This window comes from Bactrocera neohumeralis, chromosome 4 (genome assembly GCF_024586455.1).
Source record: "Bactrocera neohumeralis isolate Rockhampton chromosome 4, APGP_CSIRO_Bneo_wtdbg2-racon-allhic-juicebox.fasta_v2, whole genome shotgun sequence".
NCBI lineage: Eukaryota > Metazoa > Arthropoda > Insecta > Diptera > Tephritidae > Bactrocera > Bactrocera neohumeralis.
In genome coordinates this window covers 33,689,440-33,713,349 of record NC_065921.1, presented here as the reverse complement: position 1 = coordinate 33,713,349, position 23,910 = coordinate 33,689,440, and the positions used below count along the sequence as shown (strand labels likewise).

General features: G+C 38.2%; 1 protein-coding gene across 50 annotated transcripts; it reads left to right on the top strand.

Moving 5' to 3' along the window:
- The first annotated feature begins 1,782 nt into the window (after positions 1-1,782).
- Positions 1,783-23,610, top strand: LOC126756767 (uncharacterized). Of its 50 annotated transcripts, none has more exons than XM_050470112.1 (10): positions 1,784-4,034; positions 12,290-12,556; positions 12,617-12,690; positions 12,793-12,848; positions 12,918-13,616; positions 14,139-15,755; positions 15,930-16,190; positions 16,365-19,831; positions 20,354-20,390; positions 20,565-23,610. In XM_050470112.1, exons 1-10 carry the CDS (start codon positions 2,277-2,279, stop codon positions 23,444-23,446), a joined length of 11,118 nt encoding a protein of 3,705 aa, XP_050326069.1. In that variant the 5' UTR covers positions 1,784-2,276; the 3' UTR covers positions 23,447-23,610. The 50 variants fall into 50 exon arrangements, with proteins under 50 accessions (XP_050326079.1, XP_050326069.1, XP_050326068.1 ...); XM_050470111.1 differs by lacking the exon at positions 20,354-20,390 and adding an exon at positions 20,006-20,042; XM_050470094.1 differs by adding an exon at positions 20,006-20,042 and having other exon boundaries at positions 20,217-23,610.
- Positions 23,611-23,910: the final 300 nt, after the last annotated feature.

The window sequence follows — 23,910 nt, the reverse complement described above, 5'->3', positions numbered from 1 at the left end:
GACATCGCAGACACATACTCCATTTTCGTGGTATATGCACATTACAATTTATTTAATCGCTAACTCTGACTAATACCCCTTCTGGACGCCAGTAGACGCCAGAATACTCTATAGTCGGCTACAAATGTTTAAATAATTTAATTAATTTTCGAATATGTAATTTACATTAAATATACGGAACATATAAACTAAATAGATATAACTAGTAAGACTATATCCCTTGCATCACAGGCTAAATAAAAATGCACATATGTACATATGTATGTATATACAAAGATCTTATCAAGCCAATCTGGTCTTGTAGGCTCTTTGCTCAGTATGTCATATTTTCATCGACATATCAAAAGCAACTTGTTCATCTTTGCTTCCATAATTTGCAATTTGTAAACTATAGTCTTCTTCTTAATTGGCGTAGACACCGCTGTAAACTATAGTAGTACTCTCGAAAAAGGAAACAGCAATTACTTAAACATTTCGAGGGGATCATTCTGTTTTGTCTCACTCCAACTAAGCAAGTCTATTTGTAGAGAAATGCAAAACTGGAGGCTTACGGAGTGGCTGTCAGACTGCCTATTGCAATTGGGCCGGTCGGTAAATAATTCCGACATCTGCCAAAATCTAGCAAAAGATCGAATCACATGTTTATGGATATTTAAAAGACCAGTTGAGCTTATAGCTTAAGTCTTCCAAAGATTTTTAAGACTCTCGAGGTAATTGTGGTGGGTGACAAGAAATTGAAAAACGGAAGGAATTAAAGCCCCAAGAGATTTAGCACGGGATACATCTGCTCATCTATCTTTGTGGGGTCAGAACTTTCGACAGCTGTTGCTTTGGCATGATTACAGAATAGATGGTTATACTTGGAACTTTTAAGTGATGCAAAGTATAAAATAGACAATCTTCTTGAGCTACTAATTCACTAGTCAATATTTTCTACATCTGACAAAATCAGTTTTAACAGGAAGTATTTTTTAAGGAATGATTAGAAATTCTGCAATGCATATTTTAACGTACGCGGTTTCTAACTAATTTTTCAAGGGATTTAATAAATCAAAAACTAAATGCTACAACACATACATAAGTATGTACGTATGTAAGTAATATATAATATTATGTTTGCATGTATTTTGCACAGCTCCACCTAATTTCAATATTCAATGTTGATGTCTGCAACCAATTTTTTATTAAATGTGCCGCTATTTCAGGTAGAGAAAAGGTTTGGCTTTAATTAAAAAACAATAATAATAATAAAACGTGTAGGTGATGCAAAATACTGCTTGATAAAAGTCAAAGCTTTACCATATTCGAGAACGCCAAGCAAAAAGCTGCAGACTCAATATGAAACGCGGTTGAACTGAGCTGTGTAGGTAAAGCTCTGAAACTCAGACTGACATCAAAAGAAAAACAAAAGTTTCGCATTCGACTACATAAAGCTGCCTTCACGCACACAAATACTTGTAGTGTGTATGTATGTATATATGTATATGCGGTATAAAATCCAAGTTGTGCGCTGCCTACACTTGTCGGTGCTTACCTACATACATACATACGTACATGCAAATAAGTATATATGTAAATGTGTACATATGTACATACATGTGTATACGCGTTTACGGAGCGACATAACGATCGTGCTTTCAGACTTGGTGCAGTGTATTGGTGTGTCAGCAGCAGTTGGGGCAGGCGAGCGGGCGGTTTTGAAGCCCACTCTGCTTTCTAAACGTAGCGATTTGTGCTGGTACGCGGCCAAAAGCTGTTCCAGCCACTAACTGAACGATCAGTTCGCTTTGGGCATTGGTACGCGTTGCACGCGATCTTCGGAAAACTGCTTGTGATTTTTAAACGATAAACGAAACGACTGACACACATCCAACAACAATAGAGTATTAACAAATTAAAAAATAGCCACAGAAAAAAGAGAGGAAAAGAAAAAAATCAAAAGCTAAAAAACGTTGAATATTTTTGTAGTGGTACTTTCGGATTCTGCGCTTGAGTGTTGTGTGAGATTTTTCTTGAAATAAGTAGTGTTTGCTAGTGCTTTTAAATTGGCTATTTCATATTACTACACTATACGAGTATATCGCTTCTAACAACGTTGCCCAGTTCATCGCGTTTTTTCGTTTGCCTTTTGTATTTTTTTAACTGAAATTCGCACGCGTGTCCAATTAGTCGGATAACATAGACTGTGATCGATAAAAGACATAACGTATCTTCTAACATTTTCAATTAAAAGACAAACCGAATTTTGAGATTCCTGCGAATTCATACTTATCAAAATGGTATCGAAAGGCAGCAAGAAAAAGCAGCAACAAATTAGTGTCAGCGACAGCAAAAATGCTGCAAGCACAAGCAGCACCACCTCTAGTTCCTCGAAAACTGTGGTGCATACCGCTGGCACCGAGGCAGCATCAACAAGCTCGTCGGCGGTGGGAGTAACTTCGACGTCGTCGCCTACGTGGACGAAAACTTCACAGACACTGCAAAAATCCGAGTCAGCGGCGAGCAACAAATCGATGCTGGCAACCACACACTCCGGCACGCAGTCGCAGTTGCAATCGACTTTGTTCAAGAGCAGCAGTAGCAGCAGCAGTCACACTGAGTCGAGGTCAGAGCAAAAGCAGCGCCGACAACAAATTGAACAGCAGCAACAGCAGCAGCAAGAACAGCTGTACGAGATCGTCAGTGACGTAGGCAGCATCGGTGGCGGCCAGTCAGCGCCAATCGCTTCCATAATGAGTGACACATTGAAATCGACGAAGGCGTCATCCTCATCATCCTCATTTCAACAGAAATCAGAATACTATGAAGAGATCTCCAATGATTTTTCCAATGCTAAGATAATATCATCCATCGATCTGCTTGAGAGCGACAAAAAGGAACCAGTTTTTTCGGTGCCGATCGATGTCATTGAGATAGTTGGCAGCGGCAGCTCCAGCATTGGCAGCAATTACAATAAAGCTTATTTGTCCTCTTCCCAATCACAAACCGGTATCATGACAAGCACGAGCAGCTCCAATTTCGCACACATCGAGTCCGCAAGCAGTAGCAGTAAGGTCATTGATGGTGGAATTACGATCACCGATATGTCCACCGAAAATTCAAAGTCCATTTCGTCCACATCGAATACAGCAAAATCGGGCAAAGTCACATCTACAAATGTTGAAATGACATCATCGTCAAACAAGTTTTTAACGAATGATGTGAACAACAGTAGCACCGAAGTAAACAGCTATACGTCGTATTCGACGATTGATGGCAAAGCCATTAATGGTGCTACAACACCAGTAATAGCGCCGCTAATCACATCGCCTGCAAAAACACAACAAACGTCAACGGCATTTACTAAAAGTACACAGAGAGCAATCGATGACGACAGCCATTCCATTACCTCCACCGCACACTCCGAAATTACAAGTCAAGGTGATAGTACATCACTGACTGAAACAGCGAAAAACCTGAAGAGTGACGTAGTTGTAAGTGGTAGTAGTAGGCAATTGGCCTCCAATGTAACAAACAAATCGACGAAAAAGTCCTCTATAATAGAGCAAAATATCTCTGAACAAACAATTGAAGAAAGCTCGCTGAAGAAAAGCAAGAGTACGTCAAAGAAGGAGGTGTATGATGTGAAAACTAAAAGATGGACAGAGCTGAATGAAAAGACCGGCACTGGCGCTACAAACAAAAAGCAGCCAACAATCGAGCGTTACGTTAGTCGCGAATCCGACGGCACTTACAAAATTACGTATAAGAAAAAAATATTCGATCAGCGTGCGAACAAGTGGAAAATCGTCGAAGAGAAGACTGTGGACAGTGCTCATGATACTCATTACCCCGAAATAGTTGATGATGTCATCAATACGACTACCACAACGTACACAACAAAAGTGTATGACACTAAGACCGGAGAGTGGAAAATCGTTGAAGAGAAATCGTTTGTGGACTCAAAAGCTTTCGTGCCAAATGACATTGTTCGTGAAATTGAAAAAGACAATACTGATGTGGCGAACATAACTACTACCACTGAAGTAACAAAGGTAATTAATTACGGCAAGGTATTTAGCAATGCATTAGGGTATGTCATATTGTTTGCTTTAACGAAAATTGTTTGTTGCATTTTTAGCAATGCATGAAGAAGAATTATTAGTTATATAAAATTGTAAAATAATCATTGGTTTGAAAAAATTCTAAAACAAGGAAAAACTTTTACGTCGCTTGCACCGAATGCCCTTGAACAATTTTTTCGGAGATTGTATCATTGTTTTAGATAATAAGCAAGCCAAATATGATATAATTTATAGTGGTCCGGTATGGACAGCTCCGACAAATGAGCACTTTCTTGAAGAGAAAAAGACGTAACTAAAATTTCAGAACGATATCTAAAAATCTGAGAGATTATTTCGCGTATAAACAGGCAGACAGACAAGGCTAAATAAACTTAGCTCTACATGCTGATCAATTATTTACATATGTATGTATGTCTATACTATACTTTACAGCGTATCCGACGTACCCTTTTGCGTGTTACAAACATCGTGAAAAACTTAATATACCCTGTTCAGTGTATAAAAATTATCAAAAAGAAGCGAATATGTTTTTTCTGACTTACTTGTTTGAATCTTTACACCCGATGTTCGATAACTGTATAAAATTTTCATTGCTCAAAAAAGTGCACCCTAATGTGAAATTCTCAATAGAAAACTGCTGTGCTGAGAAAAGTGTACTACCACTCGTAATAGTTGTCAAAATTCAAATGAGCAACTGAGAGCCCTCTCGAACACGTTGACGCAAACAAACAAATGAGCAATATACATACATATGTACATATGTGCCGGTCATTGCAAAAATGGTGTAACTCCATAATATAAAAAATGTATTTATTTTTCATAATGGGCTCACAATTTATCATGTCTTACAATATAGAAGTGAAGCAATCCCACTGGTATCACTACAGTTTCATAGATGTGTGTATTGGTTTAATCAAGGAACAAATGTGTATCGTTATTCACAATAAAAGTGACGTACATATGTAAGTCCGGAGTTGCTCAAAACTTAAATGCAAGGAGTTAGTTCACTGTTTCAATGAACGACACATACATATGCACATACATATATACATACATACTTATCAACCTTTGCAAGCATTCAAATATTTACACATTCCATCGCGTGTTGCTAAACCCGCTTTGAACTCACCTTGCCTCTATACGTATGTATGTATGTATGTACATATACAGTAGTGCATGTGTTTGTACATATGTGGATTCAGAATGTATAATATTTTAAAGATACTAAAAACGCAGACAATTAATCTATTTCCTTATGTATGCCTTTATTAAAATATGCATTATATTTCAACAAACAAACATATGTACATATGCTATGTGTTATGTATGCACACACACATACACATATATGTGCATTAAAAACAGCTTTGAGTCACAATATCAATAAGGTATAAGCTTTTGGCTTATTGGAATAAATTAGCAGCAAATAGCAAGCAAATATTTTGGCGTTTTTACTTCAAGCGACCGGCCAAAGTTCCTAATTTATCGCATAAACTGAGTGAAAGTGAAAAGTATGAATTATAAATAACAAAAGGTGGTACTGAATGAAAATTGACTTCAGCATTTGAATCTTCGTCGATTAGGGTGCTCTCATGTGAACGCATACATTTTACCACTTTTTAGGAAAATTTTTTTATGCGGCAACAAAATTCAATCATTTTAATTTTTTAATATATTTTTATTTGTATTTTGAAATGTACAAAAAAAAATTTTTTTTCGTTTTTTACATTTTTAATATATTTTATTTTATTTATTTTATTTTTTTTATTTTATTTTATTTAAATCAAAGTAGTCCCCAACAAAAAAAGTAGTTCACTGGTCATGGTGATAGCGGCTGTTCATGTTGTCTGAAATAAAAAAATCGAATGGATTATTATTCAGTAGTTTGCGGCTATCGTCCCAACCAAATATAATCAATTTCATTAAAAAAAAATGTCGAACTTCAAAAAAAGTCACGAAAATCTTGTTTTTTTTTTCGTTAAAAATCGTTTAAAAAAATATATGAAAATATTTTCGAAAATAAACAATTCTGGTAGGGACGATAACTATAAATGAGTAGAAGAACATATGTAAATTTTAAAGCAATCGGTTGAATACTTTTTTTTTTAGGACCATGACAGTTTCAGAAAATGATGATTCGAGAAAAATGCGTTTAGAAACGTAGCAGCTGCAGACTTGTCATGGCGCCTGGTAGTCAGTCGCTTACGACCCGTCGGCGACTATGAGCTGTAACCTATCAAATACTATGAATTTCGGTCTGAATTTTTCGCAGCATGATTTCAATAGGTTTTACTGTCAAAAAAAAATCGATTTTTCGAAGTGATTACATGAGAATAAAGCGGTGTGTTTGCCCGCGGATCCTTGCTTTTTGTTGGCTTAGATCTGTGTATTCAGTCAGGACTACATATAAACGAGTCAGACTAATAGCGGGATTCTGTAACCAGTCTCTAGTCTCTATTTGAGACATTTTGAGGTAAAATCTCAATTTATGACTAGTTACTATTTACTAAACAGTCTCTAGCGTTAGTCTCAAAATATTGACTCAAACTTGAGACCTGGTAATTAGCAGGTCACAAAACCAAAAAGAACTCTTGTCTGCCATTTTGAATATACTGAGTAGAGATCATCACAGATATTAATCGATTGTAGTTATTTTCTATTTTGTAAGCAACTCAAACACGAAAAGGTTAAAAATAAATCAATTTTACATAAATTTCGTAAATATTATGAAACAAAGTCAACATATGTATATTTTTACTTTTATTGATAATTATGTATTTTTGACTATGTTATAGAAAATTTAATATTTGTTACCGACATATTTATTTTCATTTAAGTTTAAAAACATCTCTGAATAATGAAATGTAATAGATTTTGTGACTGTCACTTACAGAATAGCAAAATCGACTCAAGTCTCAAAAATTGTCTCTAACTCAAAATCTCAAATTTAGAGGCTTGAGACAGTATCACAGTACAGAATCGCACGGTAAAAGCCATACAGCGATCACTCAAGTTTGTACAAAAGTTTTTCGTATTGCTATCGAGAACCAAGTACATGTTGCCGTTGTCAAAAACAAAAATAAGCAATTCAATTGTCGTTATGTTTGGTGTTGAGAGATTTTTCAAAGTTTGCTCAAAAATTTTTTTTTACAGTTTCCGAAAAAAGCTTTGAGTTTTTTGTAAACCACTATTGTGTAATTGAACCGATTTAGTTTACAAACAAAAATTCGATATTTCAAACGAGTTTATTTGCTATCGCTTTTTTTTAAGAAGAATGAAAGATTTTCGATTTTGTTTTTTGAGTCGGTGAATTTCTTTTCGTAAGTTTTTGTAAATGAAGAAAAATGTTTTGGGACCCTCTTGTCTGCTGTTTATTGGCAATTAAATATTAATAGACGAAGCAGTTGTTTACCCTATTGCATGGTAAATTTAGAGCCGGCTCGTCCATGTAGGCAAGTTAAGCAGTTGCCTAGGGCGCAAAAAATTGCTTAGGGCGACATTTTGGCAAATTTTACAATTCACATATTTTATTTATATTTTTTTTTATTTAATTAGCAGTAGTATTATTATTTTATTTTTTAATAGTAACACTTAGAAGTTGATGTACTATATGGTGTACTTTGCTATGTGTTGACTATGTGTAATTAACTTTTTTTCGTTGTACTACTAATTAAAATATTTTTTTAATAATTAATTTTGGTTGGTGGTTTGAAATTCGGTATTATCGATATCAATTATACCAATCCAAAAATGTCGGTTGAAGTGTTGTCAAATTTCAACTTTTACAGGTTTCAATTGTGCGTTAGTAGGGTTGATTAGAGGATCAAAAATTTTCAACTACTACCAAGCAGTTGTAGTTGAACATTACTGCGTTTCTTTAGAAAAATATGATTTCTTTAATAAAAAAAAAACAAATACTAATTGTTAAGGAAATTTAAATGTATTTTAAATAAAGTGAAGTTCAATCGATACAATTATGGTCTGAACATAACATCATTCAAATGGCCCCCACAACTTCTTTTGCATGAACGAATTCGATGAACCCAATTTTCGAGTACCTTTTCCACTAAATCAAATACATAGTATGTCATGAATAGCACGTTCAACGTAAGACTTCTAAAGCTTAAAGAGAATCTGTTTTTTCACTAAAGGCCAATGACTTCAAACAACCCCACAAGAAGTAGTCTAATGGTGTTAAATCATTTCTTGCAATAATCGAATCTCCAAACTTTTTCCGCAATAATTTGGGTGTTGTACATGTTGTGTTGCATGTAGCCCCATCTTGTTGAAACCAGATGTTATCAAGATCAACTTCTTTCAATTGCGGCCATAAAAAATGGTTTACAACGATCTATACCACTTTCCATTGACAGTAACGGTGTCACCAGCTACTTTTCGAAAGAAGTACGGACCGATGATTCTACCAGATCAAAAACCACATCAAACTGTGAATTTATGTGAATGTAATGGTTGTTCTTGAATAATTTGTGGATCTTCTTCGCACCAGAATCGACAGTTTTGTTTATTTAGCGCATCGCTCAGATAAAAGTGAGCCACATCGGAGAAGATGATTTTCTTAAAAAATCTTTATTGTTTTCAAGTTGTTGCAAGGTGAAATCAACAAATTCACTACAGTGGTCCAATGGCTTCAGTTCTTGCGTGAGAACAGTTTTATACAAGCCCAAATCCTTTCTCAAAATCCCCCAGGTTGTGATTTGAGGTAGTCCCAATTCTTGAGGACGTCTTGGAATCGACAAAATGCGGTTTTGAGCAATACTTGTCTGAACGGCAGCAATATTTTCATTACTTCGAGCGATTCTTTGTCTTGAACATAATGTAAAGAGAATGTACGCACGAAATTTTCAACAATTCGACGAATAGCGAGTATAGGTGGACGATTATTACGACCATAAAATGGCAAAAGCGCACGAAAAGTTGCAATTGGACAACGATTACTTTGATAATGAAATTGTGTGCTACGATGAAATTGTAAACATTACTGAATACAATGAAAAAAAATATATACAGATCATGACATATTAAAAATGACCGAAGCGACCCTTACAAATCATATCATCCCTATTGAAAAATACGTTATTATATTAGAAAACGGAAATTGGATCGACAAATATTTTATTTCAAATATTAAACTATTTTAGTCATTTTGCATAAATCTTTCTATGTAGATGCATATGTGAAAAATTTGTAGAGCTCGTGCTCCAATCTCCTGCGTTGTCTATTAAAGCCTGACAACTTTGATGGCAATTGGAACAAAATTTTCCGCATATTCCATGAATTTTTTTTATTTTTTATTTTCTATTTTTATTTTTTATTTTTATTTTTATTTTGATTTTTATTTTTTATTTTCATTCTCTATTGGATTGACGCCTGGTGACTGACACGTTTCCATTTTTTTACAATTTCATCATTCTAACGGCGTTCAGGTTTTTTGTGAAGTACCTCAAAGCAACGTTCTTTAATATCTTGGTTAAGAAAAAATTTGCATTTAATATCATTAAACGTTCGAACAAATTGGTTAATATACAAAAAATGAAATCTACAGGAAACCGAAAAGTTAAAAATAACTTTGTTGAGCCTAAGGTATGGCCTGAACTAAGTCGAATTACCTTTGTAATTGAATTACAGAATGCTTGAGAAATGAATGAATATAGTGCAAAATAAAAAAAAAAACATGATGGTTCTTCTAAGTTCGGTTGATACAGCTCTAATAGTTTATAAGATATATGCATTAAACCATTAAGAGGGTAGGGCGCTCTTTTCAAAATTTGTTAACTCCAGTTGCCTCTCCCTACTGCGATTCTGGAACCACATTTTTGTTTCATTGCTTATTTGTGAGCTAGTGGGCGTGACGGTTGTTCAATTTTGCCTATTTAAAATACCAACCTCTCTATTTCACTAAATCTAAAATGATAAACGGAGTTTCAAAGATGAATCAGCTGGCCTGCACGCGGATTTGTTAAACAATTAGACGACACAACGATTCGAGATAAAACATGCCGCAAATAGTGCTCCTTACATATGGCACCTTTCAAATGGTCCAACTCGCTCAATACTTCCGTTTCCCATTCACCGAATAAAATTAATTCATTCCCATTTTATTCAATGCAATACTACGGCTTCACCACTTTCCGTCTCAATGGAAGTGCACGGAAATCATTATGATCAGATAAGCTTACTGGTAACTTTCTCCAAATTATTTGAGAAAATCCTTTTGCGACGACTGTTACCAGTTTTAGAGAAAAATTCCATTATTCCGCAGCATCAATTCGGATTTCGTCACAAACACGGTACTCCTGAACAATGCCATCGCATTGTTCGTTTTATTAGTAATACGCTGGAAAGTAAAGATTACTGTTCCGCAGTGTTTTTAGATATTCAACAAGCTTTTGATCGAGTCTGGCATATTGGGTTGATTTATAAACTAAAAAAAGTGCTCCCTGCTCCGTTTTTCCTTGTTCTGAAAAACTACATTCTAGATAGAAACTTTTACGTAAGAGTGAAAGACGAATATTCGAAAATATATCCTATTAGTGCTGGAATTCCACAGGGAAGCGTTCTTGGTCCGATCCTGTATACAATATATACCTCAGATATGCCTGTCCTTGAAAATGTCTTAGTCGCCACCTATGCGGATGACACTGCAATGCTTGCGGCAAGCAGTTCTCGGATCGAAGCGTCGAAAATGATTCAGGATCAGGTACGAATTACTGAGGCATGGTTTAAAAAATGGAATATGGCCATTAATACAGATAAATCTATACATATCACATTTACAATGAAAAAAGACTCCTGTCCAAATATTATTTTGAACAATGAAGAGATTCCTAACAGCAATACAGTGAAGTACTTAGGCCTCCATCTTGATAGAAGATTAACGTGGAAAAATCACGTTAAGGCAAAACGAAAAGAGCTTAAAGTAAAGACTAATAAAATGTACTGGCTTATTGGACCCAAATCTGAATTAAGTTTTGAAAACAAAATTTTACTTTATAAAGCCATACTAAAGCCGGTCTGGACGTATGGAATCCAGCTTTGGGGCTCTTGCAGCAACTCAAATATTGAAATATTACAGCGTTATCAGAACTTAAGCCTCAGGAAGATTCTGGATGCTCCTTGGTTTGTTTCAAATATCACAATTAACAACGACCTAAATATACCAAGTGTCAAAGACGAAATTAGGAAATTTAGTTCTAGATATCTTGAAAGGCTGAGCAATCCTTCCAACCCTTTAGCTATTGCGTTATTGGATGAAACAGATGAAACGTTTCGACTGAAACGATTTCATATTCTAGACCTCCCGTACAGGAAATAAATAATCATTAGCTTAAGCTAAGTATAGAATAAAATATTACTTTTGCGCCCACTGGGGCCCAACAGTATAAAGTTATGTATATTTTAGAACATTTGCTTATTGTCTTGAATACAGACAGATTGTAAATAAAGAATTTGAGAAAAAAAAAAAATCCCATTGACAATACATTGCCTATATCGCTCAACATTAGAGATATTTTAACGAGAACATGAATAAATATATATCACTGAATGTAATTCAGTTCATGCAAAAATTGATAAAATTGGTCCTGAACTGGTCTGTAAGCTATCTCAATCAAACGAAGCGATAAAAATAATGTCCTAATGCGGGATATATAGCTTCTTTGCTTTAGCTTTTGGCGCATCTGGGTTTTTTATGCAAAAAAGACGCTAAATCTCTCTACATATTGTCACCTAAAATTCAAAATAACGTAACACCACTTTTCATAAGTTTGCAGGCGAAGGAAAAACGATATAATAGAAACCACTCATATTGAAAAAATATTTTGGTTATAAAATGGTTACATACGAGTATTGGTTATATCTGACAGCGGCAGGTGAAAATTTTATACTATATTTAATATGATGTAGTTAATCATAAGCAATAAAAAACTCAGTTTAAATTTTTTTTGATGATCCGTTGTTTTGCATTTTAGGTGACGATATAGTACATCGGTACATAGTTGTAGTATTGAAACCTAAGCTCACCTCTACTTAAAATATTTTGCTTACTAAGATTCATTAAGATAATTACATAGTACACAACCACTATATGCTGGCATCAAAACTAAGTTTTGCACCGATGCAAATAATCCTTTTTAACAGCTATTTGTAAATACACCTCAATGCGAAGTAATTACTAATTTGTAAAAATTTGTTTAATAATGTTTCAGATATTTGATGCCAGCTTGAACGATTGGCGAGTCCTAGATGAGAAAACGCATACCGATGTGATTGAAAGAATCGTAGAAACGCCCAAAAAGACAATTTATATTGACGAATTTGTTGAAATCGAAAAAAATGTGCAGATAACAGAAGACAGTGAAAATATAACCAATGAACGTACTAACACATCAAAACGCAAAGATATTACCACAAATATATACGATGAAGTTGACGACGTTAAGAGAGAAAAGTTGACTACTAGCGACTCAAGAATCGTAAGGCACAAAACTATTTGTTTCAATATGAGAATAGAAGTTAAAATATTTATATTCTAGCGTGGAGTCGATAAAAAAGAAACGTTTGGTTCAAAGCATACAGATATGTGTATTTGCGAAATCTGCACTTGCGGGTAAGCAATATAAATAATTAGCTTTTAGAAATGTTGGTTCTTTATAATTGGCTTTAAATTAGCATTTTATATCAAAATATCATATATGTATGCTCATTTCAGTCGCCACCATTGTGCTTCAAGCGTTAAGAAGACGGATGCTATAATAGAGACTATAGGTAAAGTCTATAGTATATACAATATATCCTTTGTTTAAATTAAGAACTGCGTTTTTTGTTAATTAATAGATTTGCTGGACGAATCTCAAACGCGAATAAGGTCCAACACTTGGTCTAAAAAGGATCTCGAAGAATCTCGATTAAAACTTTTGTACGACATTGACGAGCAAGTCACTTTAATAAAACCCGAGGACAATTTGAAACCTGAGGGAGAATTTATAGTTCCCGAAAAAATTCCATTCCAACCGGCTGAAAGAACGGAACGCATAATTAGAAAAGACAACTTGCGCAGTGAAGGAGAAATGACATTTACGGAAAAAGAGGAATATCAATATGTAATAAGGCCTCTGCCAGTCAAACCCACTGATAACCTCAAATCTGAAGGTGAATTTTATATGCCAGAAAAAACAACGTATGTTCCAGCAGAAAAACCTACTCAAATTAAATATAAAGACAACCTAAAACCGGAAGGAGATTTCTACACTCCCGACAAACCAGTCTATCAATCAACAGAACGCCCGTTACAAAAGAAACCAGAGGACAATCTCCGCCCTGAAGGTGAATTCATAGTGCCGGAAAAGATCTCGTATGCACCAGCGGAACAGACAACACGAGTAATAAGAAAAGACAATCTCAAAACAGAAGGAGAAATGATATTTGACGTAAAAGAAGAATACACATTTGTGAGTAGGCCGGAACAAATCAAACCAATTGATAATCTTAAATCGGAAGGAGAGTTTTATACGCCTGAAAAACCCGGATTTAGACCTGCTGAACGTCCTACACAAACGAAACCAGAAGACAATTTGAAACCAGAAGGAGAATTCTATAAACCAGAGAAGATAAAATTCCAACCAGGAGAGCGTCCCACGCAAGTAAGACATGCTGACAATTTGCAACCAGAAGGCGAGTTTTACACTCCAGAAAAACCTGGATTTAGGCCTGCTGAACGTCCAGTTCAGAAGAAGCCAGAAGATAATTTGAGACCAGAAGGCGAGTTCTATACACCCGAAAAGGCACAGTTTCAACCAGGAGAACGTCCAACACAAGTTAGACCAGGGGACAACCTTCGCCCTGAGGGTGAATTTTACACTCCCGAAAAACCTGGATTTAGGCCTGCTGAACGTCCAGTTCAGAAGAAACCAGAAGATAATTTGAGACCAGAAGGCGAGTTCTATACACCAGAAAAGTCAAAGTTCCAACCAGGAGAACGTCCTACACAAGTTAGACCAGAGGACAACCTTAGGCCTGAGGGTGAGTTTTACACTCCTGAAAAACCTGGGTTTAGACCAGCTGAACGTCCAACTCAGAAAAAGCCAGAAGATAATTTGAGACCAGAAGGCGAGTTCTATTCACCAGAGAAACCAAAGTTCCAACCTGGAGAGCGTCCCACACAAGTTAGACATGCTGACAACTTGCGACCCGAAGGCGAATTTTACACTCCTGAGAAGCCCGGATTTAGACCAGCTGAACGTCCAACTCAAAAGAAGCCAGAAGATAATTTGAGACCAGAAGGCGAGTTCTATACACCAGAAAAATCAAAGTATCAACCAGGAGAACGTCCTACACAAGTTAGACCAGAGGACAACCTTAGGCCTGAGGGTGAATTTTACACTCCTGAGAAGCCCGGATTTAGACCAGCTGAACGTCCAACTCAAAAGAAGCCAGAAGATAATTTGAGACCAGAAGGAGAGTTTTATGCACCAGAAAAAACAAAGTTTCAACCAGGGGAACGTCCCACACAAGTTAGACCAGAGGACAACCTTCGGCCTGAGGGTGAGTTTTACACTCCTGAAAAACATGGGTTTAGACCCGCTGAACGTCCAACTCAAAAGAAGCCAGAAGACAATTTGAAACCAGAAGGTGATTTCTATTCACCAGAGAAACCAAAGTTCCAACCTGGAGAGCGTCCCACACAAGTACGACATGCTGATAATTTGCGACCCGAAGGCGAATTTTACACTCCTGAGAAGCCCGGATTTAGACCAGCTGAACGTCCAACTCAAAAGAAGCCAGAAGATAATTTGAGACCAGAAGGAGAGTTTTATGCACCAGAAAAAACAAAGTTTCAACCAGGAGAACGTCCTACACAAGTTAGACCAGAGGACAACCTTCGGCCTGAGGGTGAATTTTACACTCCAGAAAAACCTGGATATAGGCCAGCAGAACGTCCAACTCAGAAACGGCCAGAGGATAATTTGAAACCAGAAGGTGATTTCTATTCACCAGAGAAACCAAAGTTCCAACCTGGAGAGCGCCCCACACAAGTACGACATGCTGATAATTTGAAACCCGAAGGCGAATTTTACACTCCTGAGAAGCCCGGATTTAGACCAGCTGAACGTCCAACTCAAAAGAAGCCAGAAGATAATTTGAGACCAGAAGGAGAGTTTTATGCACCAGAAAAAACAAAGTTTCAACCAGGGGAACGTCCCACACAAGTTAGACCAGAGGACAACCTTCGGCCTGAGGGTGAGTTTTACACTCCTGAAAAACATGGGTTTAGACCCGCTGAACGTCCAACTCAAAAGAAGCCAGAAGACAATTTGAAACCAGAAGGTGATTTCTATTCACCAGAGAAACCAAAGTTCCAACCTGGAGAGCGTCCCACACAAGTACGACATGCTGATAATTTGCGACCCGAAGGCGAATTTTACACTCCTGAGAAGCCCGGATTTAGACCAGCTGAACGTCCAACTCAAAAGAAGCCAGAAGATAATTTGAGACCAGAAGGAGAGTTTTATGCACCAGAAAAAACAAAGTTTCAACCAGGAGAACGTCCTACACAAGTTAGACCAGAGGACAACCTTCGGCCTGAGGGTGAATTTTACACTCCAGAAAAACCTGGATATAGGCCAGCAGAACGTCCAACTCAGAAACGGCCAGAGGATAATTTGAAACCAGAAGGTGATTTCTATTCACCAGAGAAACCAAAGTTCCAACCTGGAGAGCGCCCCACACAAGTACGACATGCTGATAATTTGAAACCCGAAGGCGAATTTTACACTCCTGAGAAGCCCGGATTTAGACCAGCTGAACGTCCAACTCAAAAGAAACCAGAAGATAATTTGAGACCAGAAGGCGAGTTCTATACACCAGAGAAGACAAAGTTCCAACCAGGAGAACGTCCCACACAAGTTAGACCAGAGGACAACCTTAGGCCTGAGGGTGAATTTTACACTCCCGAAAAACCTGGATTTAGACCCGCTGAACGTCCAGTTCAGAAGAAACCGGAAGATAATTTGAGACCAGAAGGCGAGTTCTATACACCAGAGAAGACAAAGTTCCAACCAGGAGAACGTCCCACACAAGTTAGACCAGAGGACAACCTTAGGCCTGAGGGTGAATTTTACACTCCAGAAAAAACTGGATTTAGGCCAGCAGAACGTCCAACTCAGAAACGGCCAGAGGATAATTTGAAGCCAGAAGGTGATTTCTATTCACCAGAGAAACCTAAGTTCCAACCTGGAGAGCGTCCCACTCAAGTACGACATGCTGATAATTTGCGACCCGAAGGCGAATTTTACACTCCTGAGAAGCCCGGATTTAGACCAGCTGAACGTCCAACTCAAAAGAAGCCAGAAGATAATTTGAGACCAGAAGGAGAGTTTTATGCACCAGAAAAAACAAAGTTTCAACCAGGAGAACGTCCTACACAAGTTAGACCAGAGGACAACCTTCGGCCTGAGGGTGAATTTTACACTCCAGAAAAACCTGGATATAGGCCAGCAGAACGTCCAACTCAGAAACGGCCAGAGGATAATTTGAAACCAGAAGGTGATTTCTATTCACCAGAGAAACCAAAGTTCCAACCTGGAGAGCGCCCCACACAAGTACGACATGCTGATAATTTGAAACCCGAAGGCGAATTTTACACTCCTGAGAAGCCCGGATTTAGACCAGCTGAACGTCCAACTCAAAAGAAGCCAGAAGATAATTTGAGACCAGAAGGCGAGTTCTATACACCAGAGAAGACAAAGTTCCAACCAGGAGAACGTCCCACACAAGTTAGACCAGAGGACAACCTTAGGCCTGAGGGTGAATTTTACACTCCCGAAAAACCTGGATTTAGACCCGCTGAACGTCCAGTTCAGAAGAAACCGGAAGATAATTTGAGACCAGAAGGCGAGTTCTATACACCAGAGAAGACAAAGTTCCAACCAGGAGAACGTCCCACACAAGTTAGACCAGAGGACAACCTTAGGCCTGAGGGTGAATTTTACACTCCAGAAAAAACTGGATTTAGGCCAGCAGAACGTCCAACTCAGAAACGGCCAGAGGATAATTTGAAGCCAGAAGGTGATTTCTATTCACCAGAGAAACCTAAGTTCCAACCTGGAGAGCGTCCCACTCAAGTACGACATGCTGACAATTTGCGACCCGAAGGCGAATTTTACACTCCTGAGAAGCCCGGATTTAGACCAGCAGAACGTCCAACTCAGAAACGGCCGGAAGATAATTTGAAGCCAGAAGGTGATTTCTATTCACCAGAGAAAACAAAGTTTCAACCAGGAGAACGTCCTACACAAGTTAGACCAGAGGACAACCTTCGCCCTGAGGGAGAATTTTACACTCCAGAAAAACCTGGATATAGGCCAGCAGAACGTCCAACTCAGAAACGCCCAGAAGACAATTTGAAACCAGAAGGGGAGTTCTATAAACACGAGAAACCCACTTATCAACCCGCCGAACGTCCAACGCAAAAGAAACCTATAGATAATTTGAAACCTGAAGGCGAGTTTCTTGTTCCGGAAAAAGAAATGTATAAACCTGCTGAAAAAATTGAACGTGTTATTAGAAAGGACAATTTACGCACAGAAGGTGAAATGACATTCGAAACAAAAGAAGAATATCAGTTTGTTATTAGGCCCAATCAAGTGAAACCCACTGATAATCTAAAGCCAGAAGGCGAGTTTTATGCTCCAGAGAAATCAATATATAAGCCAGCTGAAAAACCTTTACAAATCAGACACGAAGATAACTTAAAACCCGAAGGCGAATTCTATACTCCACAAAAACCAGGTTTCACACCAGCAGAGCGTCCAATTCAAAAGCGGCCAGAAGATAATTTGCGTCCAGAAGGTGAGTTTTATGTACCAGACAAGCAGGAATTTAAGGCTGCTGAAAGACCTACTCAATTGAAACCTGAAGATAACTTAAGACCGGAAGGCGAGTTCATGATTCCCGAAAAAGAAATATATAAACCCGCCGAAAAAACTGTTCGTGTAGTAAGGAAAGACAACTTGCGCTCAGAAGGGGAAATTATTTTTGAAAAGAAAGAAGAATATCAATTTGTAAATAGACCAGAGCAAGTCAAACCGGTAGATAATCTTAGACCGGAAGGAGAATTCTATACCCCAGAAAAACCAAAATACCAACCTGCTGAAAAGCCAGTGCAAATTCGACATAAGGATAATTTAAAACCGGAGGGTGAATTCTATACACCCGAGAAACCTGGTTTTGAACCTGCGGAACGCCCAACTCAGAAAAAACCCCAAGACAATTTGAGACAGGAGGGAGAGTTTTATGCTCCTGATAAACCAGACTACCAGTCCGCTGACCGACCTATTGCAAAGAAACCTGAGGACAATTTAAGACCAGAAGGTGAATTCACTATTCCGCAGAAAACACCTTACCAACCAGCGGAAAAAGTCGAACGTATTGTTAGAAAGGATAACTTGCGCTCAGAAGGTGAGATGACTTTTGAAACGAAGGAAGAATATCAGTTTGTTGTTAGGCCAGAGCAATTGAAACCCACTGATAATCTAAAACCGGAAGGCGAATTCTACGCTCCGGAAAAATCGAAGTATCAGCCAGCCGAAAAGCCATTGATTATTAGACGGGAAGATAATTTGAAACCGGACGGGGAGTTTTATAAACCACAAAAAGTCGATTTTGTTCCAGCAGATCGGCCTTCTCCAGTCAAGCATGAAGACAACCTTAAACCAGAAGGTGAATTTTATACACCCGAAAAACCTGGTTACCGGCCGGCGGAGAGGCCAACTCAAAAAAAACCTCTTGATAATTTACGACCTGAAGGAGAGTTCACTGTTCCAGAGAAAACCACTTACACTCCAGCTGAAAGAACAGAACGAATAATAAGAAAAGATAACTTGCGAACTGAAGGGGAGATGATATTTGAAGTAAAAGAAGATTATCAATTTGTTAATAGACCTGAGCAAGTCAAACCTATTGATAACCTCAAACCAGAGGGAGAATTTTACACTCCAGAAAAGCCAATGTATCAAGTTTCAGAACGACCTTCTCAAATTAAACCTGAGGATAACTTGAGACCCGAAGGTGCGTTTACAGTACCAGAGAAGTTAGTATACAAACCGGCTGAAAAGGTTGAACGTATTATAAGGAAAGACAATCTCCGCTCAGAAGGTGAAATGAATTTTGAAAGAAAAGAAGAATATACGTTTGTCATTAGACCTGATCAGATTAAACCCACTGATAATCTCAAACCCGAGGGTGATTTCTATACTCCCGAAAAACCAAAATATCAGGCAGCTGAGACTCCGTTAGTTATTAGACGCGAAGATAACTTAAAGCCTGAAGGTGAGTTTTATATACCTGAGAAAACAAGTTATAGGCCCGCAGAGCGTCCAATACAAAAGAAGCCTGAAGATAATCTTCGAACAGAAGGCGAGTTTTATTCTCCAGAAAAATCCGATTACATACCCGCCGAACGACCTACTCAGAAGAAGCCAAAAGATAACTTACGTCCTGAGGGCGAGTTTTACACACCTGGAAAGCCTGGTTATAGGCCAGCAGAAAAAGTCGAACGTATTATTAGGAAGGATAACTTACGCACTGAAGGTGAAATGACTTTCGAAACAAAAGAAAAATATGAATTTGTTAGCAGGCCAGAGCAAGTGAAGCCTACAGACAATTTAAAGCCAGAAGGAGAGTTTTATACCCCAGAAAAACCAAAATTCCAACCTGGCGAGCGGCCGTCACAAGTGAAACATGTAGACAATCTTCGGCCAGAAGGAGAATTTTACACTCCACAGAAACCTGGGTATAAACCGGCCGAACGTCCCACACAGAAGCGGCCAGAGGATAATTTGAAGCCTGAAGGAGAATTTTATTCTCCCGATAAACCAAAATTCCAACCAGGAGAGCGTCCATCACAAGTAAAGCATGCAGATAACCTACGGCCTGAGGGAGAATTTTATACACCAGAGAAACCTGGGTATAAACCAGCCGAACGTCCTGTACAGAAGCGTCCGGAGGATAATTTGAAGCCCGAAGGAGAATTTTATTCTCCCGATAAACCAAAATTCCAACCAGGAGAGCGTCCATCACAAGTAAAGCATGCAGACAATCTACGCCCTGAGGGAGAGTTTTATACACCAGAGAAACCTGGGTATAAACCAGCCGAACGTCCCGTACAGAAGCGTCCGGAGGATAATTTGAAGCCTGAAGGAGAATTTTATTCTCCCGATAAACCAAAATTCCAACCCGGAGAGCGGCCATCACAAGTAAAGCATGCAGATAACCTGCGGCCTGAGGGAGAATTTTATACACCAGAGAAACCTGGGTATAAACCAGCCGAACGTCCTGTACAGAAGCGTCCGGAGGATAATTTGAAGCCCGAAGGAGAATTTTATTCTCCCGATAAACCAAAATTCCAACCAGGAGAGCGTCCATCACAAGTAAAGCATGCAGACAATCTACGCCCTGAGGGAGAGTTTTATACACCAGAGAAACCTGGGTATAAACCAGCCGAACGTCCCGTACAGAAGCGTCCGGAGGATAATTTGAAGCCTGAAGGAGAATTTTATTCTCCTGATAAACCAAAATTCCAACCCGGAGAGCGTCCATCACAAGTAAAGCATGCAGACAATCTACGCCCTGAGGGAGAGTTTTATACACCAGAGAAGCCTGGGTATAAACCAGCGGAACGTCCTGTACAGAAGCGTCCGGAAGATAATTTGAAGCCCGAAGGAGAATTTTATTCTCCCGATAAACCAAAATTCCAACCCGGAGAGCGGCCATCACAAGTAAAACATGCAGATAACCTACGGCCTGAAGGAGAGTTTTATACACCAGAGAAACCAGGGTATAAACCAGCCGAACGTCCTGTACAGAAGCGTCCGGAGGATAATTTGAAGCCCGAAGGAGAATTTTATTCTCCCGATAAACCAAAATTCCAACCCGGAGAGCGTCCATCACAAGTAAAGCATGCAGACAATCTACGCCCTGAGGGAGAGTTTTATACACCAGAGAAGCCTGGGTATAAACCAGCCGAACGTCCCGTACAGAAGCGTCCGGAGGATAATTTGAAGCCTGAAGGAGAATTTTATTCTCCCGATAAACCAAAATTCAGACACGGTGAGCGACCGTCACAAGTAAAGCATGCAGATAATCTACGGCCTGAGGGAGAATTTTATAAGCCAGAGAAACCTGGGTATAAACCCGCCGAACGTCCTGTTCCGAAAAAACCACAAGATAATCTCAAATCAGAGGGAAACATTTATGTACCAGAAAAAATTGCGTTTAGACCTGCTGAAAAAAGTGAGCGAATTATTAGAAAGGACAACCTTCGTACGGAAGGAGAAATTATATTTACCGAGAAAACGGAATATGAGTTTGTTAAAAAGCCGGATCAAATAAAACCTACAGATAACCTAAGACCTGAAGGCGAATTTTATAAAGTGGAGAAGCCTTCATACAAGTCTGGTGAACGACCTGTAGTGAAAAAACCCAAAGACAATTTAAAAGTGGAGGGTGAATTTACCGTACCCGAGAAAACATCATTCAAGCCCGCCGAGAAAACAAAACGCATTGTCCGAAAAGATAATTTACACATGGAAGGAGAAATGACGTTTGCAGAGAAAAATCAGTATCAGTATGTAAATAGGCCCGAAAAGGTTGTACCCTCTGATAATTTAAGAACGGAGGGTGAATTTTACACTCCTGATAAACCCGGATTTAAACCGGCTGAAAAAGTGAGACGAGTCATTCACAAAGATAATTTAAGAATGGAGGGGGAGATGACCTTTACAGAGACGGAAAAGCACGTGGGTGTTAAGAGACCAGACAAAATTGTGCCACGTAATAACCTTAAACCTGAAGGCACTTTCTACAGTAAGGAAAAACAGCAATATCAGCCGGCTGAGCGTCCAAAACAAGTAAAACCGGAAGATAATCTTAGGCCAGAAGGACACATGTATATTTCATCTACAGATAGAACCGATTCTAAACTTTTGAAAACTGCTACTGAAAAGGTGGTTGTAAAACGTCCAGTAGACAATCTCAAACTAGAGGGCACTCTTCAGGTTTCCAGAAGAGATGACTACAATGAAAAGCAAAGTTCAAGATTAGACAGCACTAAAGTAGTACAAAAGGCTGTCCGATCGAAGTATTCTCATAACAAATCATCTATAACTCTTGGAGAGGATAACGCCATTTTGAAAACGACTAATCAAATGAACTTTGTTTCTGGCAAACAAGCAATTCCTGCCGCAAATGTAAGTTCGGATAAACCCGTTGACGGTTTAGTAGTAGTATCGACGAAAAAGGTAACTACAGTAATAGGTGGTCGGGTTAAGAAAGAACCAGAAACAGAATATGTTAAACGACAAGAGAGAGTGAATGTCATAGAGAATGTTGCAAAGACCAACAATGTTAAGAACATTGTAAACGTTGAAAATAAACACGACGAGGCAATTTCTATGACCGAAAATCGTATTAGAAAGGAAAATAAAATGATTGATACCCGCATGAACGCTTCGTCGCATGAGTCCTCCTCGGCACAATTCAAAACTAGTAAAATTGGCAACACTTCTGAAAGAGTATTATCCAGTACAACAATGGGAGAAGTCACCGGTCAAACACACTCCACCCAATGCAAGTTTGGAGAAATGCAGAGCGCATCAGCAAAGCTAAACGCTGCTGGATCGGCTAAATTTATGTCAGATCAAACACATACCACTCAACAAAAGTCCACAGCCGTTGAAAGCTGCTCGTCAAAAACGAAATCTAGTTCTTCAGCTGCTACAGTATCCAAACATTTTCATCATCGAAGAAGCGACTTCACTGCCGATACGAACGTTACGAACTCAGTATTTCATCGAAAATCTATTTCTAACGATTCCAATCAGATAGGTAGTCTTACATCGAATGGTAAAATTCATCGCAAGAGTATTTTAAACTTGCACGAGGAGCCATCGAGTTCGGTTTTCCCTAGTGAACGTCAAAGCTACAGCAGTATACATAGACAAAGTAGAGAACAACAAGATAATAATAACTCATTTTTGGTGAGTGAACGTCGCCACTTTAACACGCTTAGTCAATCGCAAAGTAGGGATCAGACTTCGAAGTCCTGCAATGTTCATAAAACATCGTCTTCCAGTGGTATAGAATTTCCATCATACAGTAAACATTCCGAACGAACTGTATCCCGTAGAAATGTCAACCAATCATCAATTTCTCTTGGTATAGATGGAGCTTCGTCTACAACCCTATACCGTAGTGAATACAAAACGGTTCCATCCACAACTTGTGCTATACACAAAATCAAAGAAGGTGCATTCCAACACACTAGAAACACGAACGAACATAAATTTTTTAAAACTGTTAAGAATTAATTCCCCAACTAACCCACATACAATTTTTTTTTATTAATCTTTTCTCTCTAATATTATATATTATTACATGTAAACATTAAGCATGCAGAATTGCCACATACAAGTATACATATGTATGTATTTAAAAATAAATTCTACAACTATACTACATATATAAAAAATAACATCCACTATATTTTGAGTTTTATATACAACTGTGGAATTGTGAACGTGCAGAGAGATTTTCTTCGATAGTCTACGTGAAACCCGGGGCCTAAGCAATGCGATTTAGGGGTTGGCAATGTTTCAGAAAGTAAAAATATACCAACATTTTATCGAAAAAAATTTGAAGAAAAGTTAATTATTGTTTTGAATTAGACATTTATTTAACAATTTATCGAGGTTCTGAACTTAATTTTTTCTATTAACAATGAGATAATATCGAGAAACACTTAGCGGTGCAGAACATCGTTAAAGAAAAGAAG